Consider the following 23,507-nt stretch of genomic DNA (forward strand, 5'->3'; position numbering starts at 1 on the left):
CTCGGGTCAGGACAACGGAACTGTTCCCAAGTTCGATTCTCCCCCTACCAGTTTGCACTCACCCTAGTTTGTAAGGAAGTGTTCCTGGGCACACTCTCTCCTGCTAACTAGACCTAAAATCCCTGTTTCACTACACAATTCTCTATAGAAAACTGTGCACAGTTTGCACTTACACTGAAGCAAACCATACCAGATGACAAGTGAATCGTGCCCAGGACCACCTGTTCCAAGTGGTCCAGGGGGAGACTCGGAGCACTCACGGTACACAAACAGACCAGTCCAAAAGTCTGAGTGTACCCTTACTTTAAGCCATTTAATGTGTGGGCCTTCCTGGTTGACTATCGGATTGTTTAGGTAGGTCCTTGCATTAGATAAACCAATGAATACGTTCAGAGATTGTGTAACATGTGTGGCCATCTTTAAAGAGACATTTTAATTGTGCCAAGTTAGGGGAATGCTACAGTGTTTGTGTTAAGCTCAGCCCAGACCACTCACTTTTGTAGCACTCCCCCCCCCCTTCTTCTGTGGCCTCTACAGTAAATTACTCTACTGTAAATTATTTGGTGCTTCCAGTTATGGGATAGAACGTGACCTGATCTCATGATGCAGTGCTCAGGCCTAGCAGCCAATTGCTAGACCTGAGTACGATCACAAGAAGGCAGGAGAGAGGTCATTCCCTCTGGTAGCAGCGACAGAAAGTACCGGAAAGTGCAGGAATGATGAGTATAATGTGGTCTTTATTGTTGCCCTGACCTAATAGAGCAAGTAAACAGAGTCTCTTTAAAGGCCACGCTCACCTTTCAGGAAAAAACATCAATGTAAAAAAAAAAGTGAATTTATTTTTTTCCTACAGTAGTCTGCAAAGCATTGCATCCGCAATCAGTGGATTGCGGGTGCAATATCAGACTCCTGCAGATAATTCCTTCATGCCTTCCATTCTCATTGCTGCAGTCCATTGAAACTACAAGTCCAAGTCCATCTTCTGTGGTGGAAGATGGGACTTGTAGTTTATTCATTCACAGTTCCCTGTGAATGAATGAGAAGCCTGTGTCAGCAGAGCTGTAGAGGAATTGAACCCCGCAACTGCTGTCACAGGGGAAGGGGTGAGTGCAGCAGGTACTGGAATACATTACGCCCTAAATACGGGTGTTAACAAAATCCACAGATGAACTTATCCTTTAAGGCTCATTTACATCATGGTACAGAGATGTCAGTTTTCTGCACGCGTTCTGCAAGGACACAATAAAATCAATTGTTCTCTATGTGCCCTGTTCACACCACAACACTGAAATCTGCATGTCAGTTTCCATCAAATTTTCAGTGCGTATGGTGCGAATGAGGCCTTAATCTTTTTATCCTCCAATCATACATATTTATGGCCATCTCAGTCACATGCATAGGAGAGAGAGAGGGAGAAGGCATTTTCTTCAATCAGCTAAAGTCTGCTAACATTTTGTGTTGCACCAGAGAGAGGATATAGAACATATATACGTACGTGGACAGTTGCTCATTGTGTACCATTCCATACACTGTCCAAAGGGGAAAGAGGCAACATAAGCATTGGAGTCCACACATTGCTTCATATTACTGCACCACATGCACTCAGAGCTGGCACTGGTACACTCTGAACACTGCGACCTGGAGGCACAAGGAGTCCGGCATTGCTTGGCGCTGTGATTAGCTGCAGGTCAGAATAGTTGGACAGATTGCATCAGTCAAAAAACATTAACACTGGCAAAGTTGATGCTTCATACAAAATAACACGATTTACTGTATATCCCTCTCCCATAATATATACAAAAACAGGAAACTCAGTACAGAATCCAAAACTACAGAGCAAGTCAAAGCAAATATGAAACAGAAAAAGGATTCAGTAAACCACAGCAACCAAATAAGCAACTGCTTACTCTGCTTTTCTGGAAATGGACAGAGGCCATTTTAGCAGATATTCCAGACTGTCTTATTGCATGTTATCACAACGTATCAGGAAAATGGGCCCAAAAGGAAAGGATTTGCTTAAAGCCATTTATTTAAAAACTAGGACCAAGGAGGGATCAATCTGTTACTCTTCATTATTAACCACTTTCCCCTCTGCTCTCACCTGGTCTTTCACAGACACTGCCATTGATTGGGTGGATACAGGTCGCTGCTTTCAGACCTGTGGCTGATGGTTCAGCCAGGTAAGCACAAAAGCCAGCATCACTGGGCTCCCCAGCCTGCCACTGGAGTGTGGTGTTGGTAAAAGGTGACATGTCCTCCCAGCACCAGTAGGACACATTGATCTTCCTGAGTCCAACCCAGGGTGTGAGCTCAGTCTTTGGCTGCAACAAAAATGGAGATATCTTTGGAAACACACATGTAAAAGCAAAATAGTTTTATGTAAAAGAGAAAACACAGGTTCATATTTTAACCGTTCTGTGAAAAACTGGTAAATAATATGCTTTACGAATGTTCATCGGGTTTTGCGATTCACATGTCTCTGCCAAACTGCACAGCTAACAAGGGTTTCAGTTATACAACCTCCTCGGTTAGCTGTCTGAACAGAGCATATGATGCTGGTTCATGATCAATTGGACAGGAAGGGGATTGTAGAGCCTGGGCCATGGGAAGATTTTTGTGAATCGGCGAGGCAGAGATTTGTGAACTACAAGACCAACTAAAAAGAATTGTAAATCTGGCAGATAAAGCCAGATTTCTGCCATCTCCTTCCACTCTCCTCCCCAATATACGAACTACTGTAGACGTCCCCTTCATAGCCCTACAGCCCAAAGCTCCAAGCTTAGAGATATTACACTCTTATTTATATTTAAATATTTTTATTAAGATATTTTCAACAAACATGTTATCACAAGCCGCAAGGAAGATAAGAACTGTGTCAGCAGGAAAATAAACACATATTCGAAAAAGAAAAAGACAAGTCCCCACCATTTGGCTGGGGACGATAAAGCACGACCATGGATCCATGAGAGGTATACTCAATTCTTTATGGACCTTCTAAGGTTGGAAGTGTGATAACCAGTGGAGGGAGGGAGGAGGGGGTGAGGGAGGAAGGGAGGCACTAGTCGGGTGAATTGTCTGTAGTATATTATTATGCTATTACATAAGTCACTTGACAGAGCAGTTAGGGTTTTGAAGCCACCGAGACCATTGAGATCAGAATTTATGGTATGAGAGATTCTGAGTTGCTGTTCTCTTCTCCATTTCACAATGGAGATTGAGTTCTACACTCTTATTTAGACCTCACATTTATTCACTAAAAACCTCCTGTCATCTTCATACCTTCCTCTCGCATGAAGAAACTAATTTGCAGGTGCATGCAGTCAATACATTCAAGATACTGTAACACTTGGCAGTGCGGTCTATTAAAGTTATATTATAATAATAATTACCTGCATGTTCTGCAGCTGTTTCACCACAAACTCCACTTTCTTCTGTGTGGTGAGAGAGGCCAGTGCAGCATTCTGATTGCGGCAGGCCAGTTTGGAGTTGTCGTAGTTTTCCTTAGTGATGGCAATTTTCAAACAAGAACTTTCCACAAGGTGCCAGTTTGCTCCACAAATGTTTTCTAAAAGTCACAAATCAAAAAATTTGCAGATGATTAAAAAAAAAAGCAATAAGTTGCAGTTGTTCAAACTGAAGTATGAAATTGTAAAACCTCCTCCTTAAAACCGTTATAATAGTACAGTCTTACCTCTGAAGGATACTATTACAGCAGTTGTAAAGGCTCATTCTAGGCATGAAGGTAAAAAACCTTCTCTGTGCAACAGTCCTTCCAGCCCTCCTAATACTCTGCCTCTTCAATGGCTGAGTCAGCAGTGGGAGCCATTGGCTCATGCTGCTGTCAATCACAGTCAATGAAAAAATAAAAGGGGGTGGGGCCGAGCCACGTCTCCGTGTGTGAATGGACACTTGGAAAAAATGTCACCAGCACACCGAGGATCACCAATATGGGTCCAAAGGTTTTAATAAACGATCACATAGTTACAGCAAGGCAACATTTCGGAGTCTCACAGGACCCCTTCATCAGGCATGTGACATGTCACATGCCTGATGAAGGGGTCCTGCGAGACTCCGAAACATTGCCTTGCTGTAACTATGTAACTTGCTGATGTTGTTCGGTTCCAGCCGACGGTCACTGCAGCACCCACTTATACACACACAGCCATTTTTAACGCAGGAACGTGTGTGTTTGGATTGTACATTTGAATGGACACTTGGGGCAGTGACTCAGGAGCACGCATGCTCAGGTGCCCCCATAGCAAGTAGCTTGCTATCGGGGCACCCGACAGGAAGGGGGAGCGTCAGTAGGGCACTCAAGAAGAGGAGGATCCGGACTGCTCTGTACAAAACTACTGCACAAAGCAGGTAAGTATAGACATGTTTGTAATTTTTTTTTTTTTTTTAAAACTGAACCTTTAGTATCACTTTAAGGCCTAACGTGAGAAAAAAACGGTAGAGGGTAGTCATAGAAAACTGTGCAAGAAGCGCAGTGTAATAGATAATTAACCTCTAATATTATTATAATACAAGATTTATATAGCGCCAACAGGTTGCACAGCGCTTTACATAATAATTTGGGATGGAATGATGGAATACAGCAGCAGCCCTGAAATTTAAACAATGCCAATTTGTGAGCGTTTATCACAAACTGCTCTTGCAGTATATGGAAATACTAGTCCCAGCCGACCTTGCAGCTAATTGTGTAGACATAATTCTGGCGTTCTCCTGTGGGCAGATGGTTTCTAGAACTGTGAATAAAACCAGAACTCCTATACTAACTGCCATGACTTTGTGCCAATCAATAAGCAGGACACGCAGAGCGCACACCTCTGCCAACTCACTTTGCAGCTTAGAAGGCCTGAGGTGCTTCACATAGGCAGACAAAGCGGGCAATCACAAGAAAGACCAAAAATGGATTAAGCTGGGTATACACGTATCGAGATTTGGCTAGTCCAGCAGGAACCAGTCCAATTTCGGTACGTGTAGCCCTGTCTGTTCAAAAAATAGATGTTTATTAGACCAGCTTCTGTTGAACGGTCCAGCATTTGATCAGCTGCTGCATCACTGATGAGTATTCTGATGAGGGGGGAAGGCGGGAGTCCCTGTTGTCAGAAAACAGAGCAGCGGGGGAGATCCCTGCATCCACCTTGCTTGCATGGATGCAGGAATCTGAGTTTTTTTTCTACATTGAACAAAAAAAAAAAAAAAAAACCCTGTGTACATACCCTGCTTTAGAGGTAGTCAGGCTCAATACACTTCACCAGCAGAGAAATCTACCTTCCCAGTCGACATTTTCAGCAGGTAGCACTCTCTGCAAACTGCAGCTTGGTTGAGAGCAGTATGTGATTTATTTCTAAAAGATCAAGGAGGAACTGGGAATTTGTTGCCTGCAAAAAATGCATGTTCAGCATCTAGAGTTCCCAAAACACTAAGTATATGGTGACAGAACGAATAGCAAGGTGTGCTCAAGTCTGGAGAAAAACCAAAAGCCCATGGCAAGTGGTCTCTCTATTGCATACGTTCTCCGACTATACATTTCAGACTGTCAAGAATATAAAGCATTTATAGAGGGGCTAAGGGAGCATGCAAATTTCAACTTTCAAGTGACCTTTCCAGCATTAGTGCTGGAGAGAGTACTACTGTACAACCAAATATTGCCAACAAGCACATACAGTGGGGATCGAAAGTTTGGGCACCCCAGCTAAAAATTTGTATTAATGTGCATAAAGAAGCCAAGGAAAGATGGAAAAATCTCCAAAAGGCTTCAAATTACAGATTAGACATTCTTATAATATGTCAACAAAAGTTAGATTTTATTTCCATCATTTACACTTTCAAAATAACAGAAAACAAAAAAATGGCGTCTGCAAAAGTTTGGGCACCCTGCAGAATTTATAGCATGCACTGCCCCCTTTGCCAAGCTGAGACCTGCCAGTGTGGTGGATTGTTCTCAATCATCGTCTGGGAAGACCAGGTTATGTCAATTTCAAAGGTTTTAAATGCCCAGACTCATCTGACCTTGCCCCAACAATCAGCACCATGGGTTCTTCTAAGCAGTTGTCTAGAAAACTGAAACTGAAAATAGTTGACGCTCACAAAGCTGGAGAAGGCTATAAGAAGATAGCAAAGCGTTTTCAGATGTCAATATCCTCTGTTCGGAATGTAATTAAGAAATGGCAGTCATCAGGAACAGTGGAAGTTAAAGCAAGATCTGGAAGACCAAGAAAAATATCAGACAGAACAGCTCGCAGGATTGTGAGAAAAACAATTCAAAACCCACGTTTGACATCACGATCCCTCCAGAAAGATCTGGCAGACACTGGAGTTGTGGTACACTATTCCACTATAAAGAGATACTTGTACAAATATGGTCTTCATGGAAGAGTCATCAGAAGAAAACCTCTTCTACGTCCTCACCACAAAAATCATCGTTTGAACTTTGCAAATGAACATATAGACAAGCCTGATGCATTTTGGCCAGAATGAGCAAAGGTACGTTTGAAGAAGAAGGGGCACAGAATTTAATGAAAAGAACCTCTGTCCAACTGTTAGGCATGGGGTTGGATCAATCATGCTTTGGGGTTGTGTTGCAGCCAGTGGCACAGGGAACATCTCACGAGTAGAAGGAAAAATGGATTCAATAAAATTTCACCAAATTTTGGATGGTAACTTGATGCCATCTGTGAAAAAGCTGAAGTTAAAGAGAGGATGGCTTCTACAAATGGATAATGATCCTAAACACACCTCGAAATCCACAGGGGATTACATCAAGAGGCGTAAACTGAAGGTTTTGCCATGGCCTTCACAATCTCCTGACCTTAACATAATTGAAAATCTATGGATAGACCTTAAAAGAGCAGTGCGTGACAGACAGCCCAGAAATCTCAAAGAACTAGAAGACTTTTGTAAGGAAGAATGGGCAAAGATACCTCAAACAAGAATTGAAAGACTACAAAAGGCTGGCTACAAAAGGCGTTTACAAGCTGTGATACTTGCCAAAGGGGGCAGTACAAGATATTAACTCTGCAGGGTGCCCAAACTTTTGCAGATGCCATTTTTTTGTTTTCTGTTATTTTGAAAGTGTAAATGATGGAAATAAAATCTAAGTTTTGTTGACATATTATAAGAATGTCTAATCTGTAATTTGATGCCTTTTGGAGATTTTTCCATCTTTCCTTGGCTTCTTTATGCACATTAATACAAATTTTTAGCTGGGGTGCCCAAACTTTCGATCCCCACTGTATCTAATGAGAAAGGCAGACACCTACATTTTTGTTTTTCGATCAGGCACGGAAGTCCTCATATTTCTCTAATTACAGATTTCCTTTATCATAACTTAGCCCTATCTAGGCAAACAAAGGAAGAGGGTCACTGCTGGGATGGGGAGAAGAATGGAGAGAAAATGAAAATCTGCTGCAAACTTTTAGGATAAATTGCTCCACAGTGTCAACAGCTATAGCGGAAGTGATGGTTCTGAAAAGCCTGTTTTGTAAGAAACCCGCAAATATTTGAAAGTTAAGAGGCTAGACATAGCTACTTAGCAAAAAAACAAAAAAACCTGTGATATACTACCTGGCAGCCCAATGCACTCCTGATTGCGTGGTTCCCACTGGCAGTTTTGGTCCATGGCGCAGCTCTTACAGCTGGTCTTCTTGGTACAATAGAAGCCGTAGTTGCTTTTTGGGCACTGTTCATATATTGTAATTGCCCCCTGTCCAACAGAAGATATCCATTACTAGACTGTACAGAAATCCCAAGGATGACACATATAAGACACAGATACAAGACATCATATGAATAATCACTGTCAACCTCTCGCTTACTAACAAATTAAGTTAATTTGGGCAAAAACATACAACCCAGAAGAGATAAGTGTTACCACAGCAAGCAAAGTGCAACACAGGATCATCTGCCGTGAAAAAAGTAATCCCAACACCTGTAGCTATATCAACACTTCTGCTTACTTCTGATGAGCTCAGACTTTAAAAACAAGCTGCAATGTTTTCTAAATTGAGTAAAGCACCATTGTAAAGAGCTGCTAAATTCATTTGATTGATATGAAGGATACTACACGGCTCAGAAAAAATAAAGGAAGACTTGTTAATCAGAGTATAGCTTCAAGTCAATTAAACTCCTGGGATATTGATCTGGTCAGTTAAGTAGCAGAGGGGGTTGTTAATCAGTTTCAGCTGCTTTGGTGTTAATGACATTAACAACAGGTGCACTATATGGGCAACAATGAGACAATCCCCAAAACAGGAATGGTTTTTCAAGTGGAGGCCACTGACATTTTTTCCCTACTCATCTTTTCTGACTGTTTTTCACTAGTTTTGCATTTGGCTAGGGTCAGTGTCACTACTGGTACCATGAGGTGATACCTGGACCCTACAAAGGTCGCACAGGCAGTCCAACGCCTCCAGGATGACGCATTAATACATGCCATTGCCAGAAGGTTTGCTTTGTCTCCCAGCACAGTCTCAAGAGCATGGAGGAGATTCCAGGAGAGAGGCAGTTACTCTAGGAGAGCCAGACAGGGCCATAGAAAGTCCTTAACCCATCAGCAGGACTGGTATCTGCTCTTTTGTGCAAGGAGAAACGGGATGAGCACTGCCAGAGCCCTACAAAATGACCTCCAGCAGGCCACTGGTATGAATGTCTCTGACCAAACAATCAGAAACAGACTTCATGAGGGTGGCCTGAGGGCCCGATGTCCTCTAGTGGGCCCTGTGCTCCCTGCCTGGCACCATAAAGCACAATTTGCATTTGCCATTGAACACCAGAATTGGCAGGTCCACCACTGGCGCCCTGTGCTGTTCACAGATGAGAGCAGGTTCACCCTGAGCACATGTGACAGACGTGAAAGGGTCTGGAGAAGTTGCGGAGAACATTATGCTGCCTGTAACATCGTTCAGCATGACCGTTTTGGTGGTGGGTCAGTGATGGTCTGGGGAGGCATATCCATGGAGGGACCTAAATCCAATAGAACACCTCTGAGATATATTTCAGTCCATCTGACGCCGCCAGGTAGCACCTCAGACTGTCCAGGAGCTCAGTGATGCCCTGGTCCAGATCTGGGAGGAAATCCCCCAGGACACCATTAGTTGTCTCATTAGGAGCCTCCCCCGATGTTGTCAGGCATACATACAAGCACGTGGGGGTCATACAAACTACTGAGGACCATTTTGAGTTGCTGGAATGAAATTCGGTAAAATGGACTCGCCTGCTACATCATTTTTTCACTTTGATTTTCGGGGTGTCTTTGAATTCAGTCCTCTGTAGGTCGATCATTTTCATTTCCATCAAATGATGTGGCATCCTTACGTTCCTAACACATTACCTGTCCATATCAGTATAGATATCCAGCAGGAGATTTTTCCCCATTGTGATCTGATGTGTTTTAAAAGTGTTCCTTGAATTTTTTTTTGGAGCAGTGTATTTAAACATAATCAAAACCTGAAGCATGTTAACCACTTGCTGTCCGGCCACTGTTTATAAACGGCAGGACGGTGGCACTCCAGGGTCGGGTTGCTGTTCATAAACAGCACCCGCCATTATGGACTGTGCACGCTCCCTGGGAGCGCGCAGCACCGCAATCCGGTGCCCGCTGTGTGCTCCGGACACAGTGGAACACCGATCGTCATACAGGACCTCTGTACAAGGTCCTGTTCATGTGATCACTGATTGGCCAATCAGTGATCACATGCAGAGTAGTAAGCAAGATATCACTTCTGACATCATTGCTCACTACATGTGAACTCTGAATGATCACAGAGGTCACATGGTACAAGGCTATTCACAACAGCCTTGTACCATGTGACAAGCTGTGACCAATCACAGCTCACACAGTTCTCAATGGCTGCAAGAATGCAGCCAGAGAGAAGGAGAAATGATTACTTTTACAGCCTTTATGGGTGTAAAAGCAATCAGTGTAAAAAAAAAAAAAAAAAATCTTCATCATCCCCCACCATGGTGACACTGTACTGCTAGGGTGACAGTATGTAGAAAAAAACAAATAATAATATAAAAAAATAAAAAAATTTGTAAAAAAAAAAGTTTAAAAATTATGTTTTGGTTATAAACTAATTTGGGTTAATTTTTTTTTTACACTAAAAAGATAACTGAATAAATTTTGGCCAAGATTTATGATGAAATATTATTTATTTGCAAAATTTTAGAAGAAAAACACTTTTTTTCTAAATTTTTGGACTTTCATTTATATAGCAAAAAAAATTTAAATCTCCGTTGTGAATAAATACCATCAAAATAGAGCTTTATCTAAAAAAAAATGCTAAAAAAATTAATATGGGTACAGTGTTGCATGACTGCGCAATTGTCATTCAAAGTGTGACAGCGCTGAGAGCTGAAAATTGGCCTGGACAGGAAGGGGGTAAAAGTGTCTGGACTGGAATTGGTTAAAGAATACTACAATGTTATAATATAAAGCATGGAAAAAAAGGAAATTAAAAAAAAAGAAAAAAAATTCAGGCTAAAAAAAGGATGTTCACAACAGAAAATGTTCTACATCTTCAATAACAAAACTTACAAAATCTGAAGTACATTTTATTTCAACCCTATTTTGTGTCATGCAACGCTGTACATAAATTAATGTAATTTTTTTCCCACAAATAGAGGTTTCTTTCGGTGGTAGTGATGCTAAAGTCTTGTTTTTTTTTTTTTTTAAACAACATACATGTCATACCTACCTGCTGTATGCAGTAGTTTTGCGAAGAGAGCAGCCCCGATCCTCTTCTCGGGTCCCCTGTCAGCGCTCCAGGCTCCTCCCTCCTGTCGGGTGCCCCCACAACAAGAAGCTTGCTATGGGAGCATCCGAGCAGGCATGCTCCAAGCTGTGGTTCTGCGTGTCCATTCACACAGAGAGCCACAGCTCGGCCCAGCCCCTCCCTCTCCTGATTGGCTCACTGGTAGTGACTGACAGCAGCGGGAGCCAAAGGCTCCTCAGCCATTCAGGAGTGAGAGTCCATGGAGAACCAAGCTTGTCGTGGACATCGCTAGATCAGGATAGGGCTTAGGTAAGTGTTAGGGGGGGCTGGGTGGGCCACTATACACAGAAGGTTTTTTACCTTCATGCATAGAATGCATGAAGGTAAAAAACCTTGAGCCATTGGAACCACATTAATCCAGCTTGGAAGAATGCAGCTATGCAGAAAACCATACCTGTGGAACCAGATGTGGAAGTGGATAATCACTGTAGTAGTTGCCATTATAGTTCTCTTTCTTGCAGATGCTGCTGCATATTAACAGGGTGTCTCTTTTGCTGTATGGGTGCCAAACACAGAACGCCCTTCATTTTTCTCCATGAATGCAAACCGTTCTTTGATTAGACCAAGTAGAGAGTGTGGCATCACTGCTCCAAGCTCTCCATCTGGTCCAATCAGAGAACACTAGGCATTCATTGAGGAAAAATATAAGGTGTTCTGTAAATGGCACCTGTGCTGAGTAAGGGACACCCTCGGATTACTATGCAGCACGGCAGCCACTCAGCCCGGAGCCTGGAAGACTGTGGCAATCCCTGCAGTTAGAGGAGACTACTACAGCAATTATTTATCTCCACAGCAGTGCCACAGGTATAGCAAATGTATACCTGTCCAATCTTGACCATTGTACCTATGCATTAATATCAATCCATGACTTTTCATACCATTTGTTAACAATAAGTGAAATTTTCTTCAGAAAATGGTCCCTTGAACAAAAGTATGGCAACCAGATGGAGAAGACTCTCACCTTAGTTATGTCCTCTCTATTATGAAAGGATATAGCTCTTAATTAGGCAATGTAGCTCTTATCCCTCTCAGCTCCTGTTTACCGTCATTCAGACAATAAAGCTTTCAGCATGGGTCAGTGGAACAGCTCGAGCGAAGACAAATCACCTCCACATAGAGTAACTCATTTATTCAACAAACACATGAATCAATCCACTTACACAGCGGGAATGCTTCACAGCACTAGCAATATCAAGCTGAATAGACAGTGTTAAACACTTGCCTTCCTTACTTCTCAAAACGCCAGTCTTCTCACACTCCAGGATCATCCTGTGGTACATGCAGTAGCTCGGCCAAACACGTTTCGTCAATCAAGGCTTTGTCAAAGCCCACTAAAAGGTTCCCCATATCACTTGTGCTATGGAGCACTCACACTGTGTAAATGGCTTGATTCTTGTGTTTGCTGAAAAAAAAGAATTACTGCTGTGCCAATGTGATTTATCTTCTTTGAGCTGTTCTGTTGACCCGTGCTGAAAGGTTTATTGCCCATGTTACAACTATAGGGAGCTGAGGAGGATTTGAGCTACATTGTCTAATTAAGAGCTTTATTCTTTCCGTAATAGAAAGCATAATAGGGTTCCTGCATCTACCTTAACATCCTTTTCTTAATGTCCATTGAGCATCACTGGCAGACTCTAACTTTTGGGTTATATTGCGGTCTGCCATCTAGCAAACAAACACTGATCAAAAGAGCGGCATCTGTGTCCATCAACTGACTCCAAGGAAAGGAGTTTACGAGTAAAAAAATTTCTATTTTCTTTCCTGCCCATTGAGGGGCACAGGAAGTTAAACTTTCAGGAAATCCAAAAGCAGTCCAATTGAAGGATGGGCAAAACCCGCAAACGGACAATAGGCCCAGGGAAACAAAAGAAGATTTGAGACTGTCTCTACACAAAGAACTACCCGAAGGACCCTATTCCCAAAGCTGATATTATATGAGGCAGAAACAACCAGCAGTCAAAATATGTGAACAGAAGATGAGGTGGCAGCCTTGCAAATCAAACAGATGCTTGATGCCAAGAAAACATTTGCAGATCTAGAGGAATGCGCCTTGACAGGGTGGAACCCGATTCCTGACACCATAAAGTTGAACGAGGGTCTGTCTAAGCCACCCAGAGATGGTAAAACAGGAAGCCAATGTAATTTTGCAGGGTCAATCCAGGATGACAAAAAGGCAATTGGTCTTTCTGAAAAACAGTGGTTGACAGCAAGACTTGCACAGCCCAAACCATATCCAGACAATGTATTTAAATTTCCTTTTGGTAAACAACAGACATGCAAAGAGACAGCACAATGTACTGGTTAAGGTATAGACCAGGGGTGGGCAAACTTTTTGACTTGAGGGCCGCAATGGGTTCATATATTGGACCCGGGGGCCGGACCAAGAGTAGATGAATGATGTGTATGCGTCATCCATAGTAAGTATAGTAAAATTCCCCCATAGTAAGCATAGTAATTAATCCCCCATAGTAATTCATCCCCCATAGTAATTCATCCCCCATATAGTAATTCTTCCCCCATATAGTAATTCTTCCCCCATAGTAATTCATCCCCCATATAGTAATTCATCCCCCCTAGTAATTCATCCCCCCTATAGTAATTCATCCCCCCTATAGTAATTCATCCCCCCTATAGTAATTCATCCCCCATATAGTAATTCATCCCCCATATAGTAATTCATCCCCCATATAGTAATTCATCCCCCATATAGTAATTCATCCCCCATATAGTAATTCATCCCCCATATAGTAATTCATCCCCCATATAGTAAGTCCCCCCTGTGTCAATTTACTTACCTTTGCTCCGCGCGTTCCTCTCGCCGTGTTCCTGCGCCATTCCGGTCTTCAGGGCGGACTGTGAGAGGAGCCTAGCTCCCCTCACGTTCGTCACGCTGCCCCGCCTACACACATCCTGACAGCCTCACATCACGCTCCGCGGGCCGGATTAAAAGGTCCGCCGGGCCATAGTTTGCCCATTGCTGGTATAGACAGAAAGGAAGTCCTGGGCCTTAACACACTCTTAACCCTAAGCAAAACCACAAAAGTGTTCTTTGCATGATAAGGCCACCACCTCAGACACTTGTATCATATAGCTGATGGTACAAGGAAAACCACCTTATGGGTCAGACCAAAGCAAGAAATGTTTCCATTGGGCTCAAATGAAGGTTTGTGAAGTGCATAGAGAACAAGGTTCAGGTTCCAGTGAATAATTGGGGAATGAACAGGAAGATCTATACAAGTCCCCCTGCAAAAAGGTCTTAATCAAGCAGAAAGAGGACAATAGTCTGTAAAACAGGATAGAAAGGGCAGAAACCAGACCTATGATTGTGCTGAAAGCCCAATACTGGTCAAGATCCAAATGCAGTAAGAAGAGGATTCACAACACGGAAACACTCCTGGGTTAAAACACTAAGACTCAAACAAATCATGTCTGATGATAGAGCTTGTAGGAATTAGGCTTCCTAGCTTTGAGCATCATAGGAGTCAAAACTCAGAGAGAAGGCCCTGTTTTGCAGAACTTGAGCATCAACAGACATTTTATTAAAGTAAGCAACCAGAAAGTGGGATGGTAAATCGGTTCTTGGGACAGAGGATGCCAACAATCTGGGAAGGCCTACATCGCATGTTCCCGATGTCCTACCAGATTAACATACTATATTCGTTTGGGCAGTCCAGAGAAATGGGGATCACTGGAATGCCCTCCAACTTGAACCTGAGAAGAAGACAAAAGTTTCAGAGCAGGAAATGCAAAGATCAGGGCATATGGATCCCACAGAGCAAACAGAACATCCACTGCTTCCCCTAGAGCAGGAGTCTCCAAAACTGCAGCCCTTTGATAGCATTTACTCAGTCCTTGGGGCACAACAATGTGGCACTATTTCTTCCACAGATACCAATGATGGGGTACTATTCCTCCTCCTACTGACCACCAACCCTGAGGCCATATTTATTCTCACTGATGCTGAACCCAGGACATTTTCTACCCCCACCTGGCAAAATCCATCTCCCCATCCCCCCCTCCCGAAGTCAGAAGGATAGTAAACTGACCCTTTCTTTGAAATGTTTGAAGACCCCTGCCCTAGAGGATCCATGTACCTGTAAGCAAACCTGTCCAGTTGTATGTTGAACCCAGAGGTCAACAGAACCACATCCGACATGCCCTACTTGCAACATAGGTCCTGGAACTACACCAAGTGCAGGGACCACTCCACCAAGTTAAAGGGCTGCCGGCTGAAGAAGTCTGCCTGCCAATTGCCTACATCTGGAAAGTACATGGCTGGCAAGGCTGGAACGTGAATTCCTGCCCAGAACAGGATCCTTTCTACCGCACTTGCGCAATAGAGAAACAGCTGTAAAAGCATGTGCAGCAGGAAAGTATTTGCTGCCTTAAAAGTTTTAAATAACTCAAAGCTAGAGACAGCACTGATAGAAGAAACAAGCTGATCCTTTAGGCTCACGGTGGTGCGGGAGCACGCTTGTGGTCTCTGCAAGGAGTCATACAACTGGGTGACTTGGCTCAAATTCTTGCATGACCATATTTTTTAAACGAGCAGATTCCTCTATCCACACAAGCCAAGGGGATAGAGAAACCCTCCCCACTATGCCATTGTATTCTGACAGCAAGCCTCCTCTGCTGTCAGAGTATATTGATAAGCGACTGCTGATCATTGACCTGTGCCACTGATAGAGAAAAAATTTCCAACAAGCCCAATTGACAGAAGTTGGTCATTAGATTGACTTTTGTCAAGCAGGAGTGACCAAGCATGGATCGAAATTCAGCTGTTCCCTGCTGAACCGGCCAAATTTGAATCCATCTACAGCCAGCTTAAGAGCAGGGGAAAATATTTTAAAAAAAGGCTGCAGACACCTTCACGGTCAGTAAATGTGCTGCAAACAATCCTAGAGGCATTAGCAGAAACGGACAAGGGAGCACACAGTACAGCATTGTCTATCCCTACAGTATCTAGAATCACACATGTTGCAACTGCATGCCAGAAAGGCAAGGCCTCAGGTACACTGCCAGCTAGTAGCAGGTGAGAGTCAGATGGTCATAGATGACCAACGTTACTGTAGGTGGACAGCAGGAACCAAATGAAGATGAAGTTCTACACGGCTCTATTCAAGCCGAAGCAGCGGGGAGATGATTCCTCAACACCGTTCAACAAAAAGAAAGCGTGGTGCGCATGCAACACTTGACCTAGTGTATCACGTCAGCACTCCATCCCACAGCATTCACATAAAACCTGTGGGAACAGGGAATGATAATGCCCAGCCATCTACGTGAATGAGTTATCTCTAAGTGCTCACCTCGGCTGGCCAAATCACTAAGTGAACCTTCAGAGGCACAGCCAGCAGTTTTGGACCTGGAAAGCACTCTGCAGTTAAATTTTATTAGAACGGGGTCCTAAAAGTGCCCCATATAGAACTAAGTGCCCAAAGGTCACTTCCACTCTATTCCTGGAGGAACCAGTCCAACAGGCTCAGAAAGAGATAGGTTTAAGAAGCCAGAGTTAGGACAAGTGTAAAAGAGACAGAGCTCCAGCACCAATGTGGTCTTAAAAAAAGTAAAAACTAAAAAAATTAGTTTTTCACACAATCTTAAGAAAAGATGTCCCATCCTCCTAGGAATAATAGTAAAGAATTGCTGGTACATGCTGCTGAGACATGTTGGTAATAAGACATGATATGCTAGCCTTGTCTAGTTTTCTTGTTTGAAAGTGTCCAATCCTCCTTTATGTAGCAGTATAACCTGAAGGACAAGAAAAGTCAATGAACAAGGAAAAAAAAAAAACATTGAACGCTTTCCCTAGCTGGTTGGGAAACTTTTTTTCTTTTTTTCTTCTCAATATAATAGAGGATCACAAGGAGTTCTGAGAACGTTTTCACGGATTGGAAATTAACAGGAAGAAAGTCATGGATTGCATAATCTTGCGTTTAAAAAAAGAATTTTTAAACCCAACCTTTCATATTCCTGATATGTGCCTGCTGTACCATGTACTTGTATTTAAAAGTATCATGTTCTCTTTGTATTGCTTCCTTTGTGTGAAATTCCTGGTGTTCCTGCCAGTCCCTCTGCTTTCCTATGAAAAACTGACCACACTAGGTAGGAGAGCTGTGCTGGAACTCGGACTGCTCTCCTCCAATGATCAGACTTGTCCTAACACCCCTTTTCCCCCCCTTGACAGCCATTCACTGGGAAGTTCAGGGTGCTGCTGTTTCTCCTCTCCCAGCTCTTATGCAGCAAAGAATAGAGTGTATGTGTTCGCTTATATAAAAGGGGTATATAAAAGGTATTAATGTATTTTATATGTACACACAAATGTTTTGCCTCTCATTTCTATTTTAACCCCTTCCCACCATTGCCTCTCAGCCCTTTAGGAGGTTCTAAATGCTAGGAGGCGGGAATGTGAATGCCAATCATGTGAATGATGCCAATTGCAGTGGTGACATGATTGGAAAGCTCCTGATTGAAAATATGCAACGAGAGCTTACAAATATCTGCTGGCTACTGTGCAGGATGCACGCAGGGAACACACACTCAGCACAGTAGTGTGCTTACCTAGGGCCACATATATGCGGGCCCTCAGCGTTAAAGTTCACCTGCTGAAAAACAACATATAGGTTTTTTGGCCTGCGGGAAGTGGTTTTACTTGGTGAAGGTTTACATATACTTTATTACTGTATTGCACGATTTTAATTGGTGCGTTTTGATCGATATTTTAGTAATGTGTATGTTTTATTGTAGCATAGGAGAATGTTTTTCAGCGCTGAAATTTTCAATTTTTGTTATACACTTTTATAGCATTTTGTAGATATCATACACTCAAAGTGCTGGGGAGAGGGGTGGAAAAGAATAAGTGCGCTTATTCTTTGGTGTTCTTTATATGCCTTTTTTTGGCATGTATCAAGTCAATGCTGTAATACAGAAATATAGTGACTGACCTGACTGGCTGTGCAGTTGTTATTAAGTGTAATACACTGGTCATTACACCATCGGCAGCCATTAGTATTCGCTGTGCAGCTAAAGCAGTCCGTATACTGATCACACTTGCTATCACTGTCAGGATCTGAAGGAAGAAATAGAAAAGGAAATAAAGATTACAAAAATTAGACAATCACAAATGTATTGCATTCTGTCTCAGAGCTAAGCAAAGTGTCTCCACCACACAAACTTGTGTGGCATCTTCAACTCTACATGTCAATTCTTCTGCCAGAGGTGCCCTATCCCCAACAAGTCCGCACTGCCTTCCTCCCTGACAAGTCTTACTGTGGAGGCAATTAGAGAAGAAATTTTCCCCTCTTGTCTGCAAACACATCCAAAGAAAATGTTCTGAAAGAGAATATGGCTCCACAGGGGCGTTGGGATTTTTAGGCCATATTCAAAATTCAATTTTTATCTACAATGAATGAAAACCAGCCAAAACAAAGAAAAAGAGGCTACCAGGAATTGACTGTTCACATTTAACTGTGGTTCCTATACTAATGTTATTATTGTAATTTAGAATTGTTGGACCATAGAGTGAATGTGTAAACAGAGCAAGGATGGGGTGGTTAAAGCAGACTTGTGTAGTTTGAGGCCCGTTCACACCTGAGCGTTATTCAGATCGAAGCTCAACGCTCAGAAACGTTCAACAAGGAAAATCCCATTTTTTTCAATGGCTCCTGTTCACATTTGAGCTTTTTGTCAACCGTAAGAAAACGCCTGTCGCTCAAAAAAGTACAAGTGCAACTATTCAGGCAGCATTAAGTGCTTTTGTTCCAACAGACTTGAAAGGAAAACACCTGAAAAGCAAAAAACTAGCATTTTTCAAGTGTTTTTTCAAGTGTTTTCAGCTCAAACAGTAACTCACCTCCCCTTTTCTAGCATCATTCCACACCTTATAAATGCACATCGTGTGATGAAAATGGAGGAGAGTCTGCTTCTGGAAGCTGAGACATTCATCTTTCTCATCCATGGCCACCGATGCATCTATGATCCCAGGGATCCTCATTTTAAGAGCCAGGCAAAAAACCACTAGAGCCTGGGAGGGAGTAGTACGAAACTTGCTGTCCCAGTGGAACAGCTACTTTGTTCCCAAAATTAAGAAGAAAGGTAAAGAACTTCTGAGTACCGCAGCCACATGCTTGATTCTGGTTTTCCTGTTGTATGTAGCTTGGACACATCTACACAGGTTTCTGCAGGCCACAGCAAAAATGCCTAAATAAAAAACACCTGAAAAAATCCCTATACTATTTACAAATCCGCTAAAAAAAAAGCTCAAAAACTCCTGAAAAGAAAGATTTAAAAAAATGCCTGAAAACGCTCAACTCAGTGTGAATGTAGCCTTAAAGGAAACCTGCCATGGACGCACATGGAGCCTGACTTCTCTCTGAATATGCTGATTGCATGGCAGCAATATGAACCGCTTGATTAAATATCTGGGTCACTGATCCAGTAAAAAAGTCAACAAATATTTCTGACCTCTACAGCCGTCGAGATCCACATATTATTGGTCGGAGACTCAAAGTGCTAAAGCCAGTAGGTCAGCAGAACAGCCATGCAGCTACCTTCTTTAGGGCTGGTGAGCAATGCTGCTGCAGGTGTTAAGTGCAGCTATAAAGCAATGGCTTTAGTGTTGACAATAAAGAGTAGTTTCAATAATTATCTGTTTAGGTGAAAGATGTTTAAACAAAAAAAAAAAAATTTCTTAATGTATAGGGTGTTTTTTTTTTTGTTTTTTTTTTTTGTTTTTTTAGGGGCTATACCCAGTATAGTTAAAGTGATTCTAAAGGCTTATTTTTTTTAAAGAAAAAAATAACAAACGTGTATACTTACCTGCTGTGTGCAGTGGTTTTGCACAGAGCAGTCCGGATCCACCTCTTCTCGGGTCCCCCGCAGGCTTTCCTTTTGTCTCCCTTCCTGTCGGGTGCCCCCACAGCAAGCAGCTTGCTATGGGGGCAGCCACTGCTCCACATGTCCATTGACACATGGAGCCATGGCTCAGCCCTGCCCCCTCTCTCTTCTCACTGGCTGTGATTGACAGCAATGGGAGCCAATAGCTCCCGCTTCTGTCTCAGCCAATGAGAAGAGGGAGTCCCGGGATAACAGAGACTCCAGTGCATATTGCTGAATCGAGAGAAGGCTTAGGTAAGTATTATGGGGGCGGGGGGGGGGGGGTGATGCACACAGAAGGTGTTTCACCTTCATGCATAGAATGCACGAAGGTAAAAACACCTTGAGCCTTTAGAACCACTTTAAAGGAGAAGTGAGAGAAGAGAAAAAAAATTATACATACTCATCTATGCTCAAATGCTGCAGCTGCCCCCCGCCAGCTATAAGTCAGAGAACTGAGAGATCACATGACTGCTGATCGCTCAGTTCTCAGGTCCGCTCTGAGCAGAAAGCAGTGACGGTCAGTCACTGCTTTGCCCCTCCAGTGCTTGATAGAGCGCCAGGCTATGGAGAGGAGCGGAAGTGGCTGTCTCAGGCTCTCAGAGGCGCACCGACAGGCTGAGCCAGCTGCCTGTTAGGATGTGGGTCATATTGCCTGGAGCAGCTCTGTGATGTCAGCCGACTGCGGACTTTAGCCTGCTGTCAGCTGATTCTGGGCAAAAGCAAGTGCATTCCTGTGACCCATATGAAAAGAATGACCCAACAAGCTTTTTTGTTTTGGTGCAAAAACAGGACCAGGATAGTTTAAAGTAGCTTCCTTAATTCAGGAGCCATTTAAAACCCATTAAACCCTTAAAAAAAATTCACCAAGATATCTAAGTCCAAGAACAAAAAAAATATTATATTGCAGCATACCCGTCCTTGGGTGGTGTGGTGGCTACACTTGGTTTTTTTTTTTCCAGGCCAAAGACCATTTTAGGCAAGTATCTCCTGTGAGCTGACCTGAAATCTCAAAGAATGTTATTTGCCTTTCAAATTATCTCTGGTAAACTATATGTATTGGAGATGAAGAGGAAATTGTATTTGTATTCCAAATCAGGAAAGCATCCTGGATAAAGGAAAGGAAGTGTGTTTCTAGTAGGATCACGAGGTAAAAACAAGGGAAAAAAATCCCCCCAAAAAACACTAATGAAGCCACCTCATCCAAGGTCTGGTAAGCTACAAAATAATAAAATTAAGCTTTTAGCTTGAAATACACATTAAATGGGAACTACATTTAAAATAAATAGCCCAGCAAAAGAAAAAATAAAAACCATCATATTTTTGTACAATCTTTAAAGTATAACTAAAGGCAAAACTTTTTTTACATTGTGGATGGAGTGCAGATGGATTAGAACCGCTGTCAGTTTTTACTGCTGTCTGTGCCGCCGTTAGGGAGATTCTCCATATCTTTACTTCCGTTTACCATTATTCATTGAAACTGAAGGTAAAAGAAAACCCCAAATTTTGGGTTGTTTCCAGAAAAGAAATAAATGAAAAATCTGCCAATGGAGACACTAGTTCTGGTCACCTGAACAAAAAAGATCTAACAGGGTTATAATCCTCCCTTGCTCTATCCAAAATGGGAAAAGAAAAAAAAGTTTTGCCTATAGTTCCACTTTAACTACATTTTGTCCCTCACAGCACACCTATTCTAATAAATGGTTAGCACTTCCACCTGGCAGTACTTGGGTTGTTGGTTCAAATCCCAGCCACAGCACCTCCTGCCTGGAGTTTGCATGTTCTCTCTGTGCCTGCGTGGGTTTCCTCCGGGTACTCTGGTTTCCTCCCACACTCCAAAGACATGCTGGGAGGTTAATTGGATCCTGTCTAAATTGGCCCTAGTATATGAATGTGAGTTAGGGACCTTAGATTGTATGCCCCTTGAGGGTTAGGGACTGATGTGAACGTACAATATATAGGCAAAGCACTGCGTAAACTGACGGCGCTATATAAGTACCTGAAATAAATAAATCATAAAAGTCACCAGTCTACTGGGTTTTATGACAAGTAGCCTCATTCAACAAGCCTAGGCTGTCATGGAATAGTCATGGCATTACCACCACCCTTCTTCTTAAAGCCTAGGCTATTGATTGCCTCATTGGCCAACATTATCATGCAAGAGGGCGAGCTTCCACGCTACTAGGAAGTGCAGAAGCTTTGTAACTTTTAGATGTCTGAGACTGGTAAAAAGTATGAATGAAAGCAGCACACCAAACAATGGGCATAAAAATGAAAAGGCTGAATATGCTTCGAAGACCCATTTTGCTGGCTGGAAACTGAAAAGTTGGAAATTTGACAGTTGTGCTGTTGACTGCAATTATTTTATTTCCTTTTTGGGATCTTGACCAACAGCTTTTAAAGACAAAACAGTGTCTAAAGATCCCTGAAAATGAACTGTATTCAGTGTATAAAGGGAATAATGATTTAGTAATCAGCTTCGGATACAGATGAGTAATCAAATAGGGGAGGTTGAGGAGCACCATATAGAATACTTACATACGATAACAGGACATAAATCTATGCTGTCGTTTTGTTGTTTTGGAGATGCTTGTTGCCAGGACAAACACTGAGATGTATCGTTATCCCAGACACAGCGAATTTCCGGTCCAGCCAATATACATGAGGTATTACTTGTAAAAGCTTCACAACTCTTGGATGTGAACATCAGGACATCACTGAGCAAGAGACTGTTGAATCCTCCAAACACAAGCATGGTGCTGAAAGAGAGAAAAGTTCTTTGTAAGGAATTGCCTATGGAAGTGGATGACTGTTTGAGCTCAGTGTAACCCGAAAGACAAGCTGTAGTCTATTATGTAGTATATGGAGATGAGACAATGTGAGCGGTATTTTTATTTTTTTTTCAAAACAATGGGGGATCTAAAACTAGGCAGCAATAAAAATAAAAAGATGAAAAATGTTTTAGCATTCCTCAATTTTGCAAAAAATAACCTTTTGTTGCTGTTTTATTCCTGATGGAGAGATTTTGCCCTTATCCGTATCAGTGGCATTGACAGAAACTTGTAACCACCAGCAATGATGGGGTCCACTGGACAGCATAGCCCAACACAGTAGCAAAGCGGCACAGTGGCTTAGTGGATAGCACTACAGCCTGGCAATACTAGGGGTGTTGGTTCAAATCCAAACCATGGCACCACCTGCCTGGAGTTTGCATGTTCTCCCTGTGCCTGCGTGGGTTTCCTCCGGGTACTCCGGTTTCCTCCCACACTCCAAACTGTCTATAGTATGTGTATGTATGAATGTGAGTTAGGGACCTTAGATTGTACGCCCCTTGGGGGTTAGGGACTGATGTGAATGTACAATATATATGTAAAGCGCTGTGTAAATTGATGGCGCTATATAAGTACCTGAAATAAATAAATAAAGCAAAATGTCTAATACTCTATGGCTGCAGGTCACACTAAATAGACTGTACTTTAGTGTGAGGAGAAAAAAAAAGTCTTTATATTTTTTGCATTCTGGACATACTGTAACACTCACATCACAACACACTGCAGCACAGCAGCAAAGAATTATAAAAAAAAAAAAAAAATGAGTATGAAAACTGCACTCCAGCACACAATGTGCATGTGCGGTGTAAATGAGCCTGCGTGGAGTAATTACTGTATAATATTTATTGGTTTATATAATGTCCCATCGCCTGTTCATCCAGGCTTTGTGATGTCCAGCATCTGCAGTTTCAGGTAAAATCTTAAAGCACAGTTTCAACCAAAAGGTGAAGTTCCACTTTAAAGACTAGTCCCCGACACCGCCATTAAGAACCTTTGGGGAGCGGCGGGGGAATCGGAAGCAGAA

General features: G+C 42.5%; 1 protein-coding gene across 1 annotated transcript in view; it reads right to left on the bottom strand.

The window, feature by feature from the left end:
* ATRN (attractin) overlaps positions 1 to 23,507 on the bottom strand; it is a gene marked incomplete at its 5' end in the record, with an annotated part of 270,653 nt that overhangs the window by 182,848 nt on the left and 64,298 nt on the right. Inside the window, 6 exons of the mRNA XM_089653376.1 lie at positions 1,496 to 1,681; positions 2,102 to 2,321; positions 3,390 to 3,565; positions 7,573 to 7,711; positions 17,723 to 17,847; positions 22,191 to 22,411. Of these exons, the coding sequence (XP_089509502.1) occupies positions 1,496 to 1,681; positions 2,102 to 2,321; positions 3,390 to 3,565; positions 7,573 to 7,711; positions 17,723 to 17,847; positions 22,191 to 22,411 (1,067 nt within the window). The remainder of the gene's footprint in view (positions 1 to 1,495; positions 1,682 to 2,101; positions 2,322 to 3,389; positions 3,566 to 7,572; positions 7,712 to 17,722; positions 17,848 to 22,190; positions 22,412 to 23,507) is intronic.

Source organism: Staurois parvus, unplaced genomic scaffold (assembly GCF_062004578.1).
Source record: "Staurois parvus isolate SC_StPar_1 unplaced genomic scaffold, SC_StPar_1.0 ptg000708l, whole genome shotgun sequence".
NCBI classification, from domain to species: Eukaryota; Metazoa; Chordata; class Amphibia; order Anura; family Ranidae; genus Staurois; species Staurois parvus.